General features: G+C 42.9%; 1 protein-coding gene across 1 annotated transcript in view; it reads right to left on the bottom strand.

Annotated features, from left to right (window-relative positions):
- The window catches only part of LOC106846401 (liprin-alpha-1), a 179,051-nt gene that overhangs the window by 6,731 nt on the left and 155,041 nt on the right, over window positions 1-17,279 (bottom strand). Inside the window, 2 exon segments of the mRNA XM_070503739.1 lie at window positions 10,525-10,622; window positions 10,707-10,882. Coding sequence (XP_070359840.1) covers window positions 10,525-10,622; window positions 10,707-10,882 — 274 coding nt within the window.

Genomic DNA, 17,279 nt, shown 5'->3' with positions numbered 1-17,279 from the left:
TTTGTAATCTTGAAGCTTGTTTCCTTGAAGCCTTTTTTGTTGTCTCATTTTAAAAAGAGAGAAACTTAAAGATACTCTCCAGCATATCAGAGACTGGGGGGAAGATCTTACACCACACAAAGTGATACATTATTAAACTCGCTCTAGTAGAGATCTAAAAATAGCCACTCCATAAAAATATCTCCGGATGCTCACCAATCACTTCCAAAGACAACTTTTGTCAACTATAAAAAGATTTAAAACAGATACAGAAAACAGACAAAACTGATTTACCCATTTTATTTCCAATGCCCTTTTATACTATACACACACACACTATATATATATATATATAGTATAAAATATACGCACTACATATATAGTATAAAGTGTGTATATATATATATATATAGTATAAAAGCTGGCTTACGGTTTTTCTTGTGATTCACGTTAGCTCAATCATGACCAGACTATCCTTTAAACGGGCTGTGTCCTCAACCAGTTTTGTCTTCAGTTTCTTTCTTCGTAAAACCTGGGGAAGAAGACAGCACTCACACGCACGGGGTTGTGGGAAGGATTAAATAATTAACCTCTGAAAGTGCTTCGAGTTCTTAAGTCTTACCTATTATTATGACTGTTGTTAGTGATTTCTTTATTCTGAAAATTCTGGGAGATTTTACTTTGAGCTTAATCGTTAACGTCTTACTTAAAAGCAGACTATTGTAGTCGATGCTTTCGAGGCATGCCGGGTGAGAGGCTCCCATTGCATCTCCCCACCTGCGCTCTCACTGAGCCGCCTCTGCCATCGTCCCCTGCTAAGGAGCTCCTCCTCCACCTCCAAGGCCCAGCTGAACCAGCGCCTCTGTGCTGCCCCCTGAGCCCTGGAGGCAGAGCCACAGGGCTCCGTCTGTGCTCCTGAAGCCCTCTGATAAGTGGCTAGAGCAGAATCGCCACACTGGAGTCCAGTGAGCCGACAGCAGAGTCCTGCCCGTCTGTGCCCTGCTGTTACCCAGCAGTGTGGCAGGGGGTGGCATTTCTGAGTGAAGGAGTACACACGTCAGAACAAGTCACAGGAGGAGTGTTCCCCTTGAGACGGTTCGCGCAGACTGACGTAAGCACAAGAAAGTAGGCACAGGTGCTGTGGCTCAGAGGAGGACCGTGCTTCCTCCCAGAGCCGCAGGGCGTGGTGGCGCACCCTGGTGGTAAGTCACGAGCTGCCCCACAGCACGGCCGCAGACAGACAGGTGCTGTGGTGCTGTGGCCAGGGAGTGAACCTGGGCCGCTGAGTGCTGGGGGCCAGACTTTAACCACCAGGCCATGAGAGGAGGGTCTTCAAAGCACTCATCTCCAACCCTCCCTCCTCTGTAAGGATGCCAGACTAGTTTTCTCCACTTAACAAATTTCCTAATATTTTTAAAAATGGGAAATCACTAACCCACAGCCAGCATCATACTCAACGGGGAAAAACTGAGCGTCATCCCCCTGAGAACAGGAACAAGACAAGGGAGCCCACTCCCACCACTCTTACTGAACATAGTACTGCAGGTTTGGGCCAGAGCAATAGGCAAGAAAAAGAAAGAAAAGGAATCCAAATTGGCAGTGAAGAAGTGTAACTCTCACTGTTTGCAGACGACATGATTTTATATAGAGAAAACCCTAAAGAAGCCATGGCGGGGCCGGCTCGGTGGCTGAGTGGCTAAGTTCACGCGCTCCGCTGAGGCAGCCCAGGGTTCGGATCCTGGGCACGGACATGGCACTGCTCATCAGGCCACGTTGAGACGGCGTCCCACATCCCACAACTAGAAAGACATGCAACTAAGATATACAACTATGTACGAGGGGGGTTTGGGAAATAAAGCAGAAAAAAAAAAAAAAAAAAGATTGGCAACAGTTGTTAGCCTAGGTGCCAATCTTTAAAAAAAAAAAAAAGAAGCCATGGGAAAACTATTAGAAATAAACATCTACAGCAAAGTTGCAGGATACAAAGTCTACTTACAAAAATCAGTTGCATTTCTCTACTCTAATAACAAACTAACAGAACAAGAACTCAAGAATAGAATCCCATTTACAATCGCAACAAAGAGAATAAAATATCTAGAAATAGGGGTGACGTCAGCAACATGGCAGCGTGAGCTCACCCAGGACTCTCTCCCCTCCAAATTACAACTAAAAAGAGCAACTGCTTTCCAACCAAAAAAAAAAAAAATCCCAATAACAGAAATCCTCACAGACCCACAGCAGCCAAACGACGGAAGGCAGAGAGGCTGGAGCCGCCCTCAGAGGAGCTGGAACGGGGTCTTCGCTCCCTCCCCTAGAGACTGGGATCGCTGCCGTGGGTGTGAGAAGGAGCAAGGGAGGGGCCATGCATTGGGAGATCGAGCAGGACTCCCACCGCTGGAGCAGCGGAAACCCTCTAACAGGGGACAGCTTTCGCGTGGGGGAACCCCAGCAAGCCAGGGCCCTGGGAGACCAGAGAGCGAGAGCTGTGCCAATCCAGGTCGGCATGAGAGAAAGTGTCCCTCCTCCCTCAACCCATGCTGGGCGCCACCATCGCGGCTGAAGGCGCAGGGCTCAGAACCAAGGCTCTCGACCCCCATCTAGTGGCGACAGGCTGTCCCTGCAACCAAATAACAGCATCATGCGCAAAAACCTCTCCTCTACCATCCAGCAATTTATAAAAGTTCCAGTCCAAAAGGAAACAATAAAAACACAGAATTATGTCCTGAGGGCTTGGAAATGGGTAAAGTAAGTGAAGAGGAGTTCAAAATAGCTATCCTCAAAATACTCAATGAGGTAAAGGGAAATATAGAGAAACAAGTCAACAAGTTCTGGAGTTACTTCACAAAAGAGATTGAAATTATAAAGAAGAATCAATTAGAAACACTAGAGACGAAAAACACAATGGACCAGATAAAACAGAATACAGATTCCCTGAATGCCCGTGTAGACACCATAGAGGAGCAAACTAGCATAATCAAAGACAGGCTGAATGACTCCAGACAGAGGAAGAAAGACAACTAAGAATTAAAAAAACTGAAGAAAAGCTCAGAGAAATAGCTGACTCAATGAGAAAATGCAACTTAAGAATCATCGGAATTCCTGAGGGCGTGGAAAACGAAAATGGAGCAGAAAGTGTGCTCAACGAAATCATAGAAGAGAACTTCCCAAATCTAGGGATTGAGAGAGAAATGTGTGTGGAGGAAGCTTTCAGATCTCCTACATTTGTCAATGTAAAAAGACCTACTGCAAGGTACATAGTAGTAAAAATGGCAAAAATGAAGGACAGAGAAAGAATACTCAGGGCAGCAAGGCAGAAGAAAAGAACCTACAAAGGAACCCCTATCAGACCTTCAGCGGATTTCTCGACAGAAACCTTACAAGCTAGGAGAGATTGGAGTGACATATTCAAAACTTTAAAGGATAAAAATCTTCAGCCAAGAATACTCTATCCAGGAAAAATATCCTTCAGATAGGAGGGAGAAATTAAATCTTTTCCAGACAAACAAAAGCTAAGGGACTTTGTAGTCACAGGACCTTCACTACAAGAAATCCTCAAGAAGGCTCTCATACCTGAAAAAAGAAAAAAAGGGAGTAAGCGGTCACAAAACACAGAGTAGGGAGACAAATAGACAGAAGCTAAATAGGATAGCAAATATTCAACTATAGCATTAGGATAAAGGGAAGGAAATCACCAAAGCAAAGATAATCTTATCACTCTAACCACAAACTCACAACACAAGTTGGAATAAGAGATGAAAATAATAATTTCGGAGGGGAGGAGGAAAGGGACTGAAACAATCTAGGCTAAGGAAGTAAGAGACCACCAGAAAATGGACTATGTTATACACGAGATTCTGAATACAAACTTCAGGGTAGCCACTAAACTGAAAAACAGAACAGAAACATAAAACATAAATAAGGAAAAATCTAAGAAACCCAGCCTAAGAAACTGCAGAAGTCAATGGGTAGGCTAAAACACACAGGACAAGAAACAAAGGAAACACAGGAAAACCGGAAAACGAGCAACAGAATGACAGCATTAAGCCCTCATGCATCAATACTCACCCTCAACGTAAACGGATTGAACTCGCCAATAAAAAGACACAGAGTGGCAAAATAGATTAAAGAACGAGATCCAACAATTTGTTGCCTCCAGGAAACACACCTCAGCTCCAAGGACAAACACAGGCTCAGAGTGAAGGGGTGGAAGACAACACTCCAAGCCAATAGCAAACAAAAGAAAGCAGGGGTCGCAATGCTTATATCAGACAAAACAGGCTTCAAGATAAGGCAGGTAAAGAGAGACATAGAGGGCCAATATATAATGATCAAAGGGACACTTCATCAAGAAGAAATAACGCTTATAAATATCTATGCCCCCAACACAGGAGCACCAAAGTTCATAAAGTAACTATTAACAAACCTAAAAGAAGCTATCAAAAATAACACAAAAATAGTAGGGGACCTCAACACCACACTCACATCAATGGATAGATCATCCAGACAGGAAATCAACAGAGAAACAGTGGAGCTAAACGAAAAGCTAAAACAGTTGGACTTCATAGATATATATACAATGCTTCATCCAAAAACAGCAGAATACACATGCTTCTCAAGCGTGCATGGAACATTCTCAAGGATAGACCATAGGTTGGGAAACAAGGCAAGCCTCTACAAATTTAAAAAAATTGAAATAATAACGAGCATCTTCTCCGATCATAATGTTATAAGGCTAGAAATTAATTACAAGGAAGAAGCTGAGAAAGGCACAAGGATGTGGAGACTAAACAATACGCTATTGAACAAGCAATGGATCATGGAAGAAATTAAAGAAGAAATCCAAAAATACCTGGAGACAAATGAAAATGATAGCATGCTATACCAACTCATATGGGATGCAGTAAAAGCTCTATTAAGAGGAAAATTCATCGCCATTCAGGGACATCTTAACAAACCAGAAAATCAGCAATCTTAAACTACACCTAACTGAATTAGAGAAAGAAGAACAAACAAAGCCAAAAGTCAGCAGAAGGAGAGAAATAATAAAAATCAGAGCAGAAATAAATGGTATTCAAACAAAAAAGGCAGTAGAAAGGATTAATGAAACAAAGAGCTTGTTCTTTGAGAAGGTAAATAAAATTGACAAACTCCTAGCCAGACTTACAAAGAAAAACAGAGAGAAAGCTCAAATAAACAAAATCAGAAATAAAAGAGGAGAAATAACAACAGACTCCACAGAAATACAATGGATTATAAGAGAATACTACGCAAAAACTATATGCCAGCAAAATGGATAACCTACAGGAAATGGATAAATTCTTGGACTCCTACAACCTCCCAAAGCTCACTCAAGAAGGAGGAGACAATCTGAACAGACCAGTCACAAGCAAAGAGACTGAAACAGCCATCAAAAGCACCCAAAGAATAAACCCCCAGGACCAGATGGCTTTCCTGGGGAATTTTACCAAACTTTCAGAGAGGATTTAATACCTATCCTTTTCAAGCTATTCCAAAAAATTAGGGAGGATGGAACACTTCCTAACACATTCTACGAGGCCAACATCATGCTGATACCAAAGCCTGACAAGGACAGCATGAAAAAGAACTACAGGCCAGTATCGCTGATGAACACAGATGCAAAAATTCTCAACAAAATTTTGGCAACCAGAATACAGTAATTCATCAAAAGGATCATACATCATGATCAGGTGGGATTCATACCAGGGACACAGGGATGGTTCAGCATCCGCAAATCAATCAATGTGATACACCACATCAACAAACTGAGGAATAAAAACCACATGATCATCTCAATAGATGCAGAGAAAGCATTTGACAAGATCCAACAGCCATTTATGATAAAAACTCAACAAAATGGGGATAGACGGGAACTACCTCAACACAATAAAGGCCATAGATGACAAACCCACAGCCAACATCATACTCAATGGGCAAAAACTGGGCACCATCCCCCTGAGAACCGGAACGAGACAAGGATGCCCTCTATCACCACTCTTATTCAGCATAGTACTGGAGGTCCTGGCCAGAGCAATCAGGCAAGAAAAAGGAATAAAAGGAATCCAAATAGGGGCGGAAGAAGTGAAACTCTCGCTATTTGCAGACGACGTGATCTTATAGATAGAAAACCCCAAAGAATCCATTGGAAAACTTTTAGAAGTAATCAACAACTACAGCAAAGTAGCAGGATATAAAATCAATTTACATAAATCAGTAGCATTTCTATACTCTAATAACAAACTAACAGAAAAAGAACTCAAGAACACAATACCATTCATAATCGCAACAAAAAGAAGAACATACCTCAGGGTGAATTTAACTAAGGAAGTGAAAGACCTATACGATGAAAATTACAAGGCTTTTCTGAAAGAAATGGATGACGACATAAAGAGATGGAAAGACATTCCATGCACATGGATTGGAAGAATAAACAGTTAAAATATCCACTCTACCTAAAGCAATCTACAGATTCAACGCCATCCCAATCAGAATCCCAATGACATCTTTACAGAAATAGAACAAAGAATCCTAAAATTCATATGGGACAACAAAAGACCCTGAATTGCTAAAGCAATCCTGAGAAAGAAGAACAAAGCTGGAGGCATCACAATCCCTGACTTCAAAACATACCACAAAGCTACAGTAATCAAAACAGCATGGTACTGGTACAAAAACAGGTGCACAGATCAATGGAACAGAACTGAAAGTGCAGAAATGAAACCACACATCTATGGACAGCTAATCTTCGACAAAGGAGCTGAGGGCCTACAATGGAGAAAAGAAAGTCTCTTCAACAAACGGCGCTGGGAAAACTGGAAAGCCACATGTAAAAGAATGAAAATTGGACCATTCTTTTTCACCATTCACCAAAATGAACTCAAAATGGATCAAAGACCTAAAGGTAAGACCTGAAACCATAAGGCTTCTAGAAGAAAATATAGGAAGTACACTCTTTGACATCAGTATTAAAGGGATCTTTTCGGACACCATGTCTTCTCAGAGAAGGGAAACAATACAAAGAATAAACAAATGGGACTTCATCAGACGAAAGCGCTTCTTCAAGGCAAGGGAAAACAGGAGTGAAACAAAAAAACAACCCACTAACTGGGAAAAAACATTTCCAAGTAATACATCCGACAAAGGCTTAATATCCATAACAGATGAAGAACTCACACAACTCAACAACAAAAAATTAAACAACCCGATCAAAAAATGGGCAGGAGACATGAACAGACATTTCTCCCAAGAAGATATATGGATGGCCAATAGGCACATGAAAAGATGCTCATCATCGCTGATCATCAGGGAAGTGCAAATCAAAACTACACTAAGATATTACCTTACACCCATTAGAGTGACAAAAATAACTGAAACAAATAGTGATAAATGTTGGAGAGGTTGTGGAGAAAAAGGAACCCTCATACACTGCTGGCGGGAATGCAAACTGGTGCAGCCACTATGGAAAACAGTATGGAGATTCCTCAAAAAATTAAAAATACAACTACCACACGATCCAGCCATCCCACTACTGGGTATCTATCCAAAGAGCTTGAAGTCAGCAATTCCAAAAGTCCTATGCACCCCAATGTTCACGGCAGCATTATTTACAATAGCCAAGACATGGAAGCAACCTAAGTGCCCATCAACAGATGACTGGATAAAGAAGATGTGGTACATATATACAATGGAATACTACTCAGCCGTAAAAAAGAACAAAATCGTCCCATTTGCAACAACATGGATGGACCCTGAGGGAATTATGTTAAGTGAAATAAGCCAGATAGACAAGACAATCTCTGTGTGACTCCACCCCTATGAGGAATTTAAACCTGTGGGCAAAGAGAACAGATTAGTGGCTACCAGGGGAAGGGGGGGTGGGGGGGTGGGCACAAAGGGTGAAGGGTTGCACCTACAACACGACTGACAGACAATAATACATAACTGAAATTTCACAAGATTGTAACCTATCATTAACTCAATAAAAATTTTTTTAAAAAATAAAATAAAGTAAAAAATCTCACAACATGAAAAAAAAATACCTAGGAATAAACTTAACAGGGGGAGGGTGAAAGGGGTGATTAAGCACACGTGTGTGGTGATGGCTTGTAATTAGTCTTTGGGTGGTGAACATGATGGAATCTACATAGAATTTGAAACATGCTATGATGTACATCTGAAAGTTATATAATGTTATAATCAAATGTTACTGAGATAAAAAAATAAAAAATAAAAAGATCTATACAAGGAAAACTATAAGACATCACTGAAAGAAATCAATAATGACAAAAGAAATGGGAAGATATTCCATGCACATGGATTTGGAAGAATAAGCATAGTTAAAATGTCCATTCTAGGGGCCGGCCCGGTGGTGCAGCGGTTAAGTGCGCACGTTCTGCTTCTCAGCAGCCCGGGGTCCACCGGTTCGGATCCTGGGTGCGGACGGGGCAGTGCTTGGCAAAAGCCATGCTGTAGAAGGCGTCCCACATACAAAGTAGAGGAAGATGGGCATGGATGTTAGCTCAGGGCCAGTCTTTCTCAGCAAAAAGAAGAGGATTGGCAGTAGTTAGCTCAGGGCTGATCTTCCTAAAAAACAAAAAAGTCCATTCTACCTAAAGCAATCTATAGATTCAATGGAATCCCAATCAGAATCCCAATGACATTCTTCATAGAACAAAGAATCTTAAAATTCACATGGGTCAACAAAAGACCCTGAATAGCCAAAGCAATCCTGAGAAAGAACAACAAAGCTGGAGCATCACAGTGCCTGACTTCAAAACGTACTACAGACCCATAGTGATCAAAACAGCATGGTACTGGTACAAAAACAGGCACACAGATCAATGGAAGAGAACCGAAAGCCCAGAAATAAAACCACACATCTACAGACAGCTAATCTTCGGCAAAGGAGCTAAGAATATACAATGGAGAAAGGAAAGCCTCTTCAATAAATGGTGCTGGGAGAACTGGACAGCCACATGCAAAACAACGAAAGTAGACCACTACCTTTCTCCATACACAAAAATAGACTCAAAATGGACCAGAGACTTGAAGCTAAGAGCTGAAACCATAAAACTTCTGGAAGAAAATACAGGCAGTCCACTCTTTGACATCAGACTTAAAAGGATCTTACTGAATACCATGTCTACCCAGACAAGGAAAACAAAAGAAAAAAATAAACAAGTGGGACTTCATCAGACTAAAGAGCTTCTGGAAGTCAAAGGAAATCAAGATTAAAATGAAAAAACAACCCACCAAATGGGAGAAAATATTTGCAAATCATATATCCGACACGGAGTTAATCTCCATAATATAGAAACAACTCACACAAATGAACAACAAAAAAAACAAACAACCCAATCAAAAAGTAGGCAGAGGATACGAACAGACATTTTTCCAAAGAAGATAGATGGATGGCCAATAGGCACATGAAAAGATGCTCAACATCACTAATCATCAGGGAAATGCAAATCAAAACTACATTTAGGGGCCAGGGCCGTGGCCGAGTGGTTAAGTTCCCATGCCCCGCTTTAGAGGCCCAGGGTTTCGCTGGTTCAGATCCTGGGTGGAGATATGGCACCGCTCATCAAGCCATGCTGAGGTGGCATCCCACATAGCACAGACAGAAGGATGTGCAACTGGAGGATACAACTAGGTACTGGCAGGCTTTGGGGAGAAGAAGAAGGGGAAAAAAGAAAAAAAAGATTGGCAACAGATGTTAGCTCAGGTGCCCGTCTTTAAAAAAAAACCCAAAAAGCAAAAAACTACACTTAGATATCTTACACCCATTAGAATGGCTATAATCACCAAGACAAAAAACAACAAGCGTTGGAGAGGTTGTAGAGAAAAGGGAACCCTCATCCACTGCTGGTGGGAATGCAAACCGGTGCAGCCACTGCAGAAAACAGTACGGAGATTTCTCAAAAAATTAAAAATAGAAATTCCATACAACCCAGCTAACCCACTACTGGGTATTTATCAAAAAAACCTGAAATCCACAATTCAAAGAGACTTAGGTACCCCATGTTCATCGCAGCATTATTCACAATAGCCAAGATGTGGAAGCAGCCCAAGTGCCCATCGACGGATGATTGGATAAAGAGTATGGGGTATATAAATACACAATGGAATACTACTCAGCCATAAAAAAAAAGATGTAATCGTCCCATTCGCAACCACATGGATGGACCTTGAGGGCATCCTGTGAAAAGAAATAAGCCAAATGGAGAAAGACAAACACTGGATGATTTCACTCCTATGTAGAAGATAATCTAACTTACGGACAAAGAGAACAATTTAGTGGTTACAAGGGGCAAGGGGTGTGGAAGGTGGCCACAAGGGGCGAAGCGGCACACTCACATGGTGTCTGACAAATATTAATGTACAACTGAAATTTCACAATGCTATAAACTACTATGACCACAATAAAAAAAATATTTTTTTTAATTTAAAGAAACTAGGAAATCACTTAGGCTGCTAATACACTGGGAAGCAGAAATATGCTAAATCAATTAAACGTAATGTACTAGCCTTTTATTTCATTCTGGCTTTCTTCTCTTTTTCTTTCCAGTTCTTTCCGGTCATAATTCAGCCTTCGCAGGCACATAATTCCACACTGGAAGCTCTTTCTATTTACAAAAAAAACAAAATTACAGATGGAAACAGTCAAAAGCCTCCTAGCCAACGAGCAGGAACTGTGTGCAACGACTGACCTGTGGAAGCTGTCCGCCATCTTCAGCTGCCCACGCAGGTCCTTCTTGGTGAGATAGTCCAGCATGCGCGCGTCCACCAGGCACTCCAGGAAGTAGCTGCGGTATTGCGGGAGGCCCAGGCTGGGCAGCCACTCGTTCCCGATCCAATCATGGTTCATGTCCCCGTAGGCGAGCGTCTGCTTTCAACAAGCAAGTACGATCAGTTCAGGAAAAAGAACACCCAAGAGGTCACAAGGGCAGTTTAAATAATCTTTAAACTGGATTTTTAACCTATTACATATCCTTAAAGCTTAAATGAATGACAACACTGTTCTTTATCATTTCAAAATAATTTGATCTCCTATGTACTACCTTTTAAATTTGTCAGTAGAATTTTAACAGAAGGTATTATACCACTGAAAACCTATGACTCATTCGTGTTTATAAATTTAACCTATTTCCCCAACCACAATAAAAATGTAGCTGATAACACATGATCTTTCTGAAGTAATTTTTGTGTATAATAATATAACAACAAAGAATGATCACGACTCATGAACAAGTTTGAAGGATCAATCCAACTGTACACAAAAATATCTGTGGCTGGTTTTAATTTTAACACTTTGTTTTCCAAATTTCCTCAACAAAAAATCTGTTAATTTCAAAATCCGTGTAAAAAGTGAACTGAAGGGGCCGGCCCCGTGGCTGAGTGGTTACTTTGGCGCACTCCGCTTCAGCAGCCCAGGGTTTCACCGGTTTGCATCCTGGGCCTGGATATGACACTGCTCATCAAGCCATGTTGAGGTGGTGTCCCACATGCCCCAACTAGAAGGACCCACAACTAAAAACATACAATTACATACCAGGGGGCTTTGGGGAGAAAAAGGAAAAATAAAATCTTAAAAAAAAAGTGAACCGAAAAATAGTTTTAAAAGAAGAGAGAAGCAAGACCACAACTGACAGAACTGAAAGGAGAAACAGAAAAATCCACAGTTACAGTCACAAGACCTCAACCCTCCTCTGACTCAGTCACTGATTGAACAAAGAAGCCAAAACAGGCAGACAGACCCCCTCAGTAAGGATCCAGAAGCCTTAAACAACACTATTGACCAGCTTGACCTAAGTGACGTTTCGTGGAACACCCCACCCAATAATAGCAGAATACGTTCATTTCAAGTGCGTATGGGATTCTCCAAGACAAATCTCAACAGATCTAAAGGGACTGAAATCATACAAACTATGTTCTCTGACCTCAACAGAATTAAATTAGAAATCAATAATAAAAAGATATCTAGAAAATTCTCAAGCGTTTGGAAATTAGCATACGGCTAAATAACCCACGTGCCAAAGAAGAAGAAAAGAGAAATGGGAAAATATTTCTAACTGAATGAAAGTGAAACACGATCTATTCAAAAATTGCAGGACATGGCTAAAGCAGTGTCTTGAGGGAAATTTATAGTATTAAACACTTATGTCGTAAATGAAGGAAGGTCTCAAAACAACAATGTAGGATTCTACCTTAAAAAACTTGAAAAAGAAGAACAAATGAAATCCAAAGCAAGCAGAAGGAAGAAAATAAAAGAGCAGAAATCAATGAAACAGAAACAAGAAAAATAAAACTATGAAACTAAAATCTGGTTCTTCATAAATATCAGTAAAATTGACTAAGCCCTAGACAGAGTGACTAAGAAAAAAGAAAAGATGTACATTACCAATATCAAGAATGAAAGAGGGGATGTACGATAGGACATAGACACTGAAAGGGAAAACTGTGAACAACTGTAAGCAACTTAGATAAAATGGGCAAAAGACATCATCTATGAGAGCAACTCATAAGAAAGAGATAAGTTGTATCTCATCAGGACTCAAATTTGCAGTTATAAACTTTCTCTCACATACACATAAAATATTTACCTTAAATGTCTTCACTGGTGAATCTTACCAAATATTTATGGAAAAAATAACAATTCTACACTATTATTCCAAAAAAATGGAGAAGAAATGCCTAACTCATCCTATGAAGCCAGCACTATCCTGATACCAAAACCAGACAAAGACATTACAAGAAAACTACAGACCAGTATCTCTCATAGACACAGATGCAAAATTCCTGGACAAAATATGAGCAAATTAAATCAATAATAAATTAAAAGAATAAGCTATCACGACAAGTGAGATTCATCCTAGGAACATAAGGTTGGGTCAACATTTGAAAAATCAATGACATTCATCCTATCAATGGATTCAAAAGAAATACCACTATATCATCTCAAAAGATGCAGAAAAAGCATTTGACAAAATTCATCATTCATTTATGGAAATCTCAGCAATCTAGCAATGGAAGAAAACGGCCTCAACCTGATAAGGGGCATCTACAGCAAACACAGGGCTGACATCACACTTAAAGGTGAAAGACAATGTATTCTTCCTGAGATCAGGAACAAAGGGTCTGTTCTCACTAATTTTATTCAGCGCTGCGGTGCAACTCCTAGCCACGGTAACAAGGCAAGAAAAAGAAATCAAAAGCATAGGAATTGGAAAAAAAAAACCTGTCTTTATTTGCAGATGACCTGATTAGCAACATAGAAAATGCACCTACAAACTGGCTGTGAGAACTACAGCGAGCTTAGCAAAGCGGCAGGACACAAGGCCAGGACACAAACACGAGCTGGGCTTCTAAATACCAGAAGTGAACTGGAAACTGAAATTTACAAAATGCCATTCACAATGTCATCAAAGTCATGAAATCCTTAGGGATAAATCTAACAGAACACAGCCAAGCTTTGTACAATGAAAAATAAGTACACACATTATATGTATCTACAGACATATCCAAAAAAGGCACTCGCTGCCCCTCTGTCCAAGACCAGCTGCGCCCGCAGGCCTTCTGCAGTCCCATCACGGAATCCTTGGACACAGTCCCTCTCAACTACCACCGTGCTCTGCCTTGAAAACACGGCCTCTGGTCTAATTTATCACTTACACCAATCAAGCTGGAAGAAATGACTCACACTCCAACAAGAATGCTCAAATTCGAACAGAAAAAAACATTTTCACTATTTTCTCTAAGCAACCATGAGTGGGAAAAACATCAAACATTTTCGGGAAATCATCACACTGTCATGTTTTTCACTCTTTCAAACCTTACTCTCATCTCATATGCCTGAGACTTACGCATGAGCATCTGGTCTCATTTCCTTGCCTGTGATTACGTATTCTTAAATGGGCACACAACGCAAAGATTTCTAAATAAGAGAATTCCATGGAAGCGGAACCCTCCTCCTTTTTGTTTACTCATCATACACTCTAGTCACACTTCTTAAGTGGTCAGCGTCAGATAACGTAGGTCAGCGACTGAGGATCAGGCCCAGTCCAGGGAGCCCTCCATCTCCCGGGCCGCCATCAGAGCCTTCCGAAAAAGCCCTTGACACGGATCTCCATCATCGGACAACACCTGGGCCAGAAGAGGCAGCCACTGCCCAGGGCCTGCTAATCCACCACTGAAATGATCACAAACACACTTCTGTGATCTCTGTAAACTGTGAGAGCCGGCGGCAGGGACTGTGGCTGTCCCGCTCACTCCTGTGTCTGCAGCAAGCAGCACAGCCTCCCACAGACAGCCCACATGTGCCACTTGCTAAATGAAGGCACCCACGGCTCTCACCACACCTTGATGCTTTCTTCCCGAGGGCCCGAGGAAACGTTGAACCTCCCCTCGGCTTCAGAGCTGGCCACGAGGTAAGGGCACAGGAGAGGAACACTGTGTGACCGCGGCCCTCAGCAGACCGGGCGGCCTCACAGAGCCCAGGAAGCCTCTTCACTCCTCTCATCTAGGGGAGGCGACAGCGAGAGCAGCTCTTGCTTACTAGGAACACTGAGTGTTGGCTAACTCTGCTGCCGCGGGCACAGCTCACCCGTGTTTGCATTTCTACTGCAGAGAGCAAACATTCCGCTTATTTAATTTACACCTCGTGCCCCTGACACAGGGAATTTCCTACTCAAGTGCTGACAAAGTTCTGCTTCCTAGTGTGAAATACACCGACATTTAAGTAATTACGAAATGCACCCTTTTTAATTCACTGATGGTCATTAGTGGCCTTGTAAAGAGCTAGCTGCCCAGGTTAAATCATTAATGAGGATATTTATCTGGCGTAGCAGCACAGAAGGCCCAAATCAGGAGCAGAGGGCTCACACCATCATATTATAGCTTCTCTCTTCTTTTGTTAAAAAGAGAGAGAGAATTGGCTTTACGTTGGGAATACAAACAGAGGGAAACTGGCATTTCAACCAACAACTTGTACTCAGGAAAATTCTGATTTGAAACTATCCTGATTCTTTTCAGACATACAACGATCCCGTGAGGACCCTGAGCGCTCCGCCCTCAGCAAGAGCCTCGGGAGACGCCGCCTGCTCACACCGCGCGGCTGTGCGGGTCCCTAAAGTGCGGCATGTCACACAGCAACGCTGGTGGGGTCACAGGCAGGGACATCGCTGTATTAGTCGAGCTGTCTCAGAGGAAGGCTGCAAGACACGTGTGGCAGCTTTTTGTGAGCTGAAGAGCTGGGGAGCTGAAAACGGAAAAGTACATTAAGCAAGAAGAGGCTTAATTTCTGAGAATTCCATTAGTAAGAAAGCCTTTTGATCAGCACTTAGTAAAACACCAACACGAAGACCCGGACGTGACGTCTCCACAGCAACTCCTGTGCTGGAAAGTTCTCAGAATTCAGTTTTCCCACCGGCAGACCTTGTGGTTAAGTTACCCAAGCGGGTACTTAAATCCGCAATGTCAGGAGCCGCCGAAGCCCCAGGACCGCGTCCAAAAGCCGGTCCTCTACACAGAGCTGTCTACGCTAACCAGAACTGACACCACGGCCCCACAGAAGAGAGGTTCAAAATTGTCCATGAGACGTGCTCTTTAACTCTACGCTCTGCTTCCGACTAATGCTTTCAAATCGTTAACAATATTCTGAAAAAGTTAAGATGTTAAAAATGTCAAGAAAAGTAAATTACGAGTTTTCATACGCCAATTCTTTTTGTTGCTGTACATATAGTGAAGAATATAGTATAGAAAGTCTCCAACCTGAGCCCAGCTTCCCTCCTCATCCTCCTGATGTTACGTGGTTAGGAATGAAAAGAACACAGCTGTTAGTATCGGTGAGCTTAGTAAGGCAAGCAGATCAACTTCAGAAGGTGCAGCGAGACGGAGGGGAAAGTTCGAGAAATCAAGGTATCATGCAAAAGGCATGCAAAACAACAATCCCAGCTTCTCATGCAGGAGCCGAGGCCCCCCCCGACCCCGGCAAGCACACTCAGCGAGGGAGAAAATGGGCCAGACCCTCAAAATGGAGTGTTCGGCCGAGGCCTCTCCCTAAAGGAGGTGTGAATTCAATCTACTCTAAAGAGAGAGGGTCTACCAATGTAAAGTTCCTGGAAAAATCGAAAATAAGACAAAATACGGATCCTATTTTATACATTTGACTAATACCTAGCGGCAATACTTATCAGGAACTGAGTGTAAAATGACCTTTCTGTTTCCCACAAAAAGGCCGGGAATGGCGCCGCTTGTAAGTGGGGTGCCCTGGGAGGAGGACAGGCTCGGGGCGGGACTGACCGTTTGTGGCGAGGCCGCGAGTGTTTCCATCTCCTCATGCGTTAACCAGACATTTCCTGTGGTCTACGGTGACCCAGGGACCACCACATCCAGGGCGAGGGAAGCAGTGACAGAGAGGAAGGTGGCAGACACGTGAGCCACGGGCACACAGGAGGAGCAGGGGAGGCGAAGCCCGTCTCCCCCTCTTCTCATTTGAGATGCCCACGTAGAAAAGGAGAGAACATCGACCAGCTCGCCCTTCTTAAAGAGTGACCACACCTAATTAATGCTGTGTGGTCAGCCACACGAGAAGAGCCCATGATTCCTAGAGCTGGATCTGCCCTGCTGACCCCCTGAGGTATGTGAAATATAAAGAGAAGAAAATACATTTTGCGCCTCTCAAAGTGTGAGTAATTCTCCAGTGCCCATCAACCCGCCCCATGGGAAAGGGCCTCAGCCCAGGAAGCCCACGCAGCCGAGCTCCGGACTGGGGGAGACGGCTCGGGGCAGGCGCTCCCAGGACGGGGCCTCTCGGCCTGCACAACCTCGCCGGGGGGCTCAAGAGGCAGGGAGCAGGACTGAGTGTGTCCAAAAGAAGGCCCAATCGCAACTGTACCGGAACACCGGCCCCACGTCCCGTCCCCGTCACTGCAGCCGCGGACAGCCAGGCCCCGCGGCTCTCAACGCAGAGCTTCCAGGGGGACGGGCTCTTCACCACTGGCCGTTAACCTCAGCTCGCAGGACGCGAGCTTTCTCAAGACAGTTGATAAACACTTGGGGAAAACCACCCCAGCGCCTTCACTTGCAGAAAGGCCACTCTCATGTGAAATGATGGGGGAACAGGGACCAGATCGGATACTGCGACAAAACTTTCCACTGGGAGAAGAGCTGTCTGTGCAACAGGTGAGAACACAGGCTGACTGTCGCTACCACAACTCTTTACTAAGAGACAAAATCAAACAAACAAACAAAAAAGGCTCTTAACACTTTTTGTGCAAAGGAAC

This window comes from Equus asinus, unplaced genomic scaffold (assembly GCF_041296235.1).
Source record: "Equus asinus isolate D_3611 breed Donkey unplaced genomic scaffold, EquAss-T2T_v2 contig_800, whole genome shotgun sequence".
Lineage (NCBI taxonomy): Eukaryota > Metazoa > Chordata > Mammalia > Perissodactyla > Equidae > Equus > Equus asinus.
The sequence above is the reverse complement of the archived record's forward strand: the minus strand, read 5'-3'. Positions and strand labels throughout refer to the sequence as shown.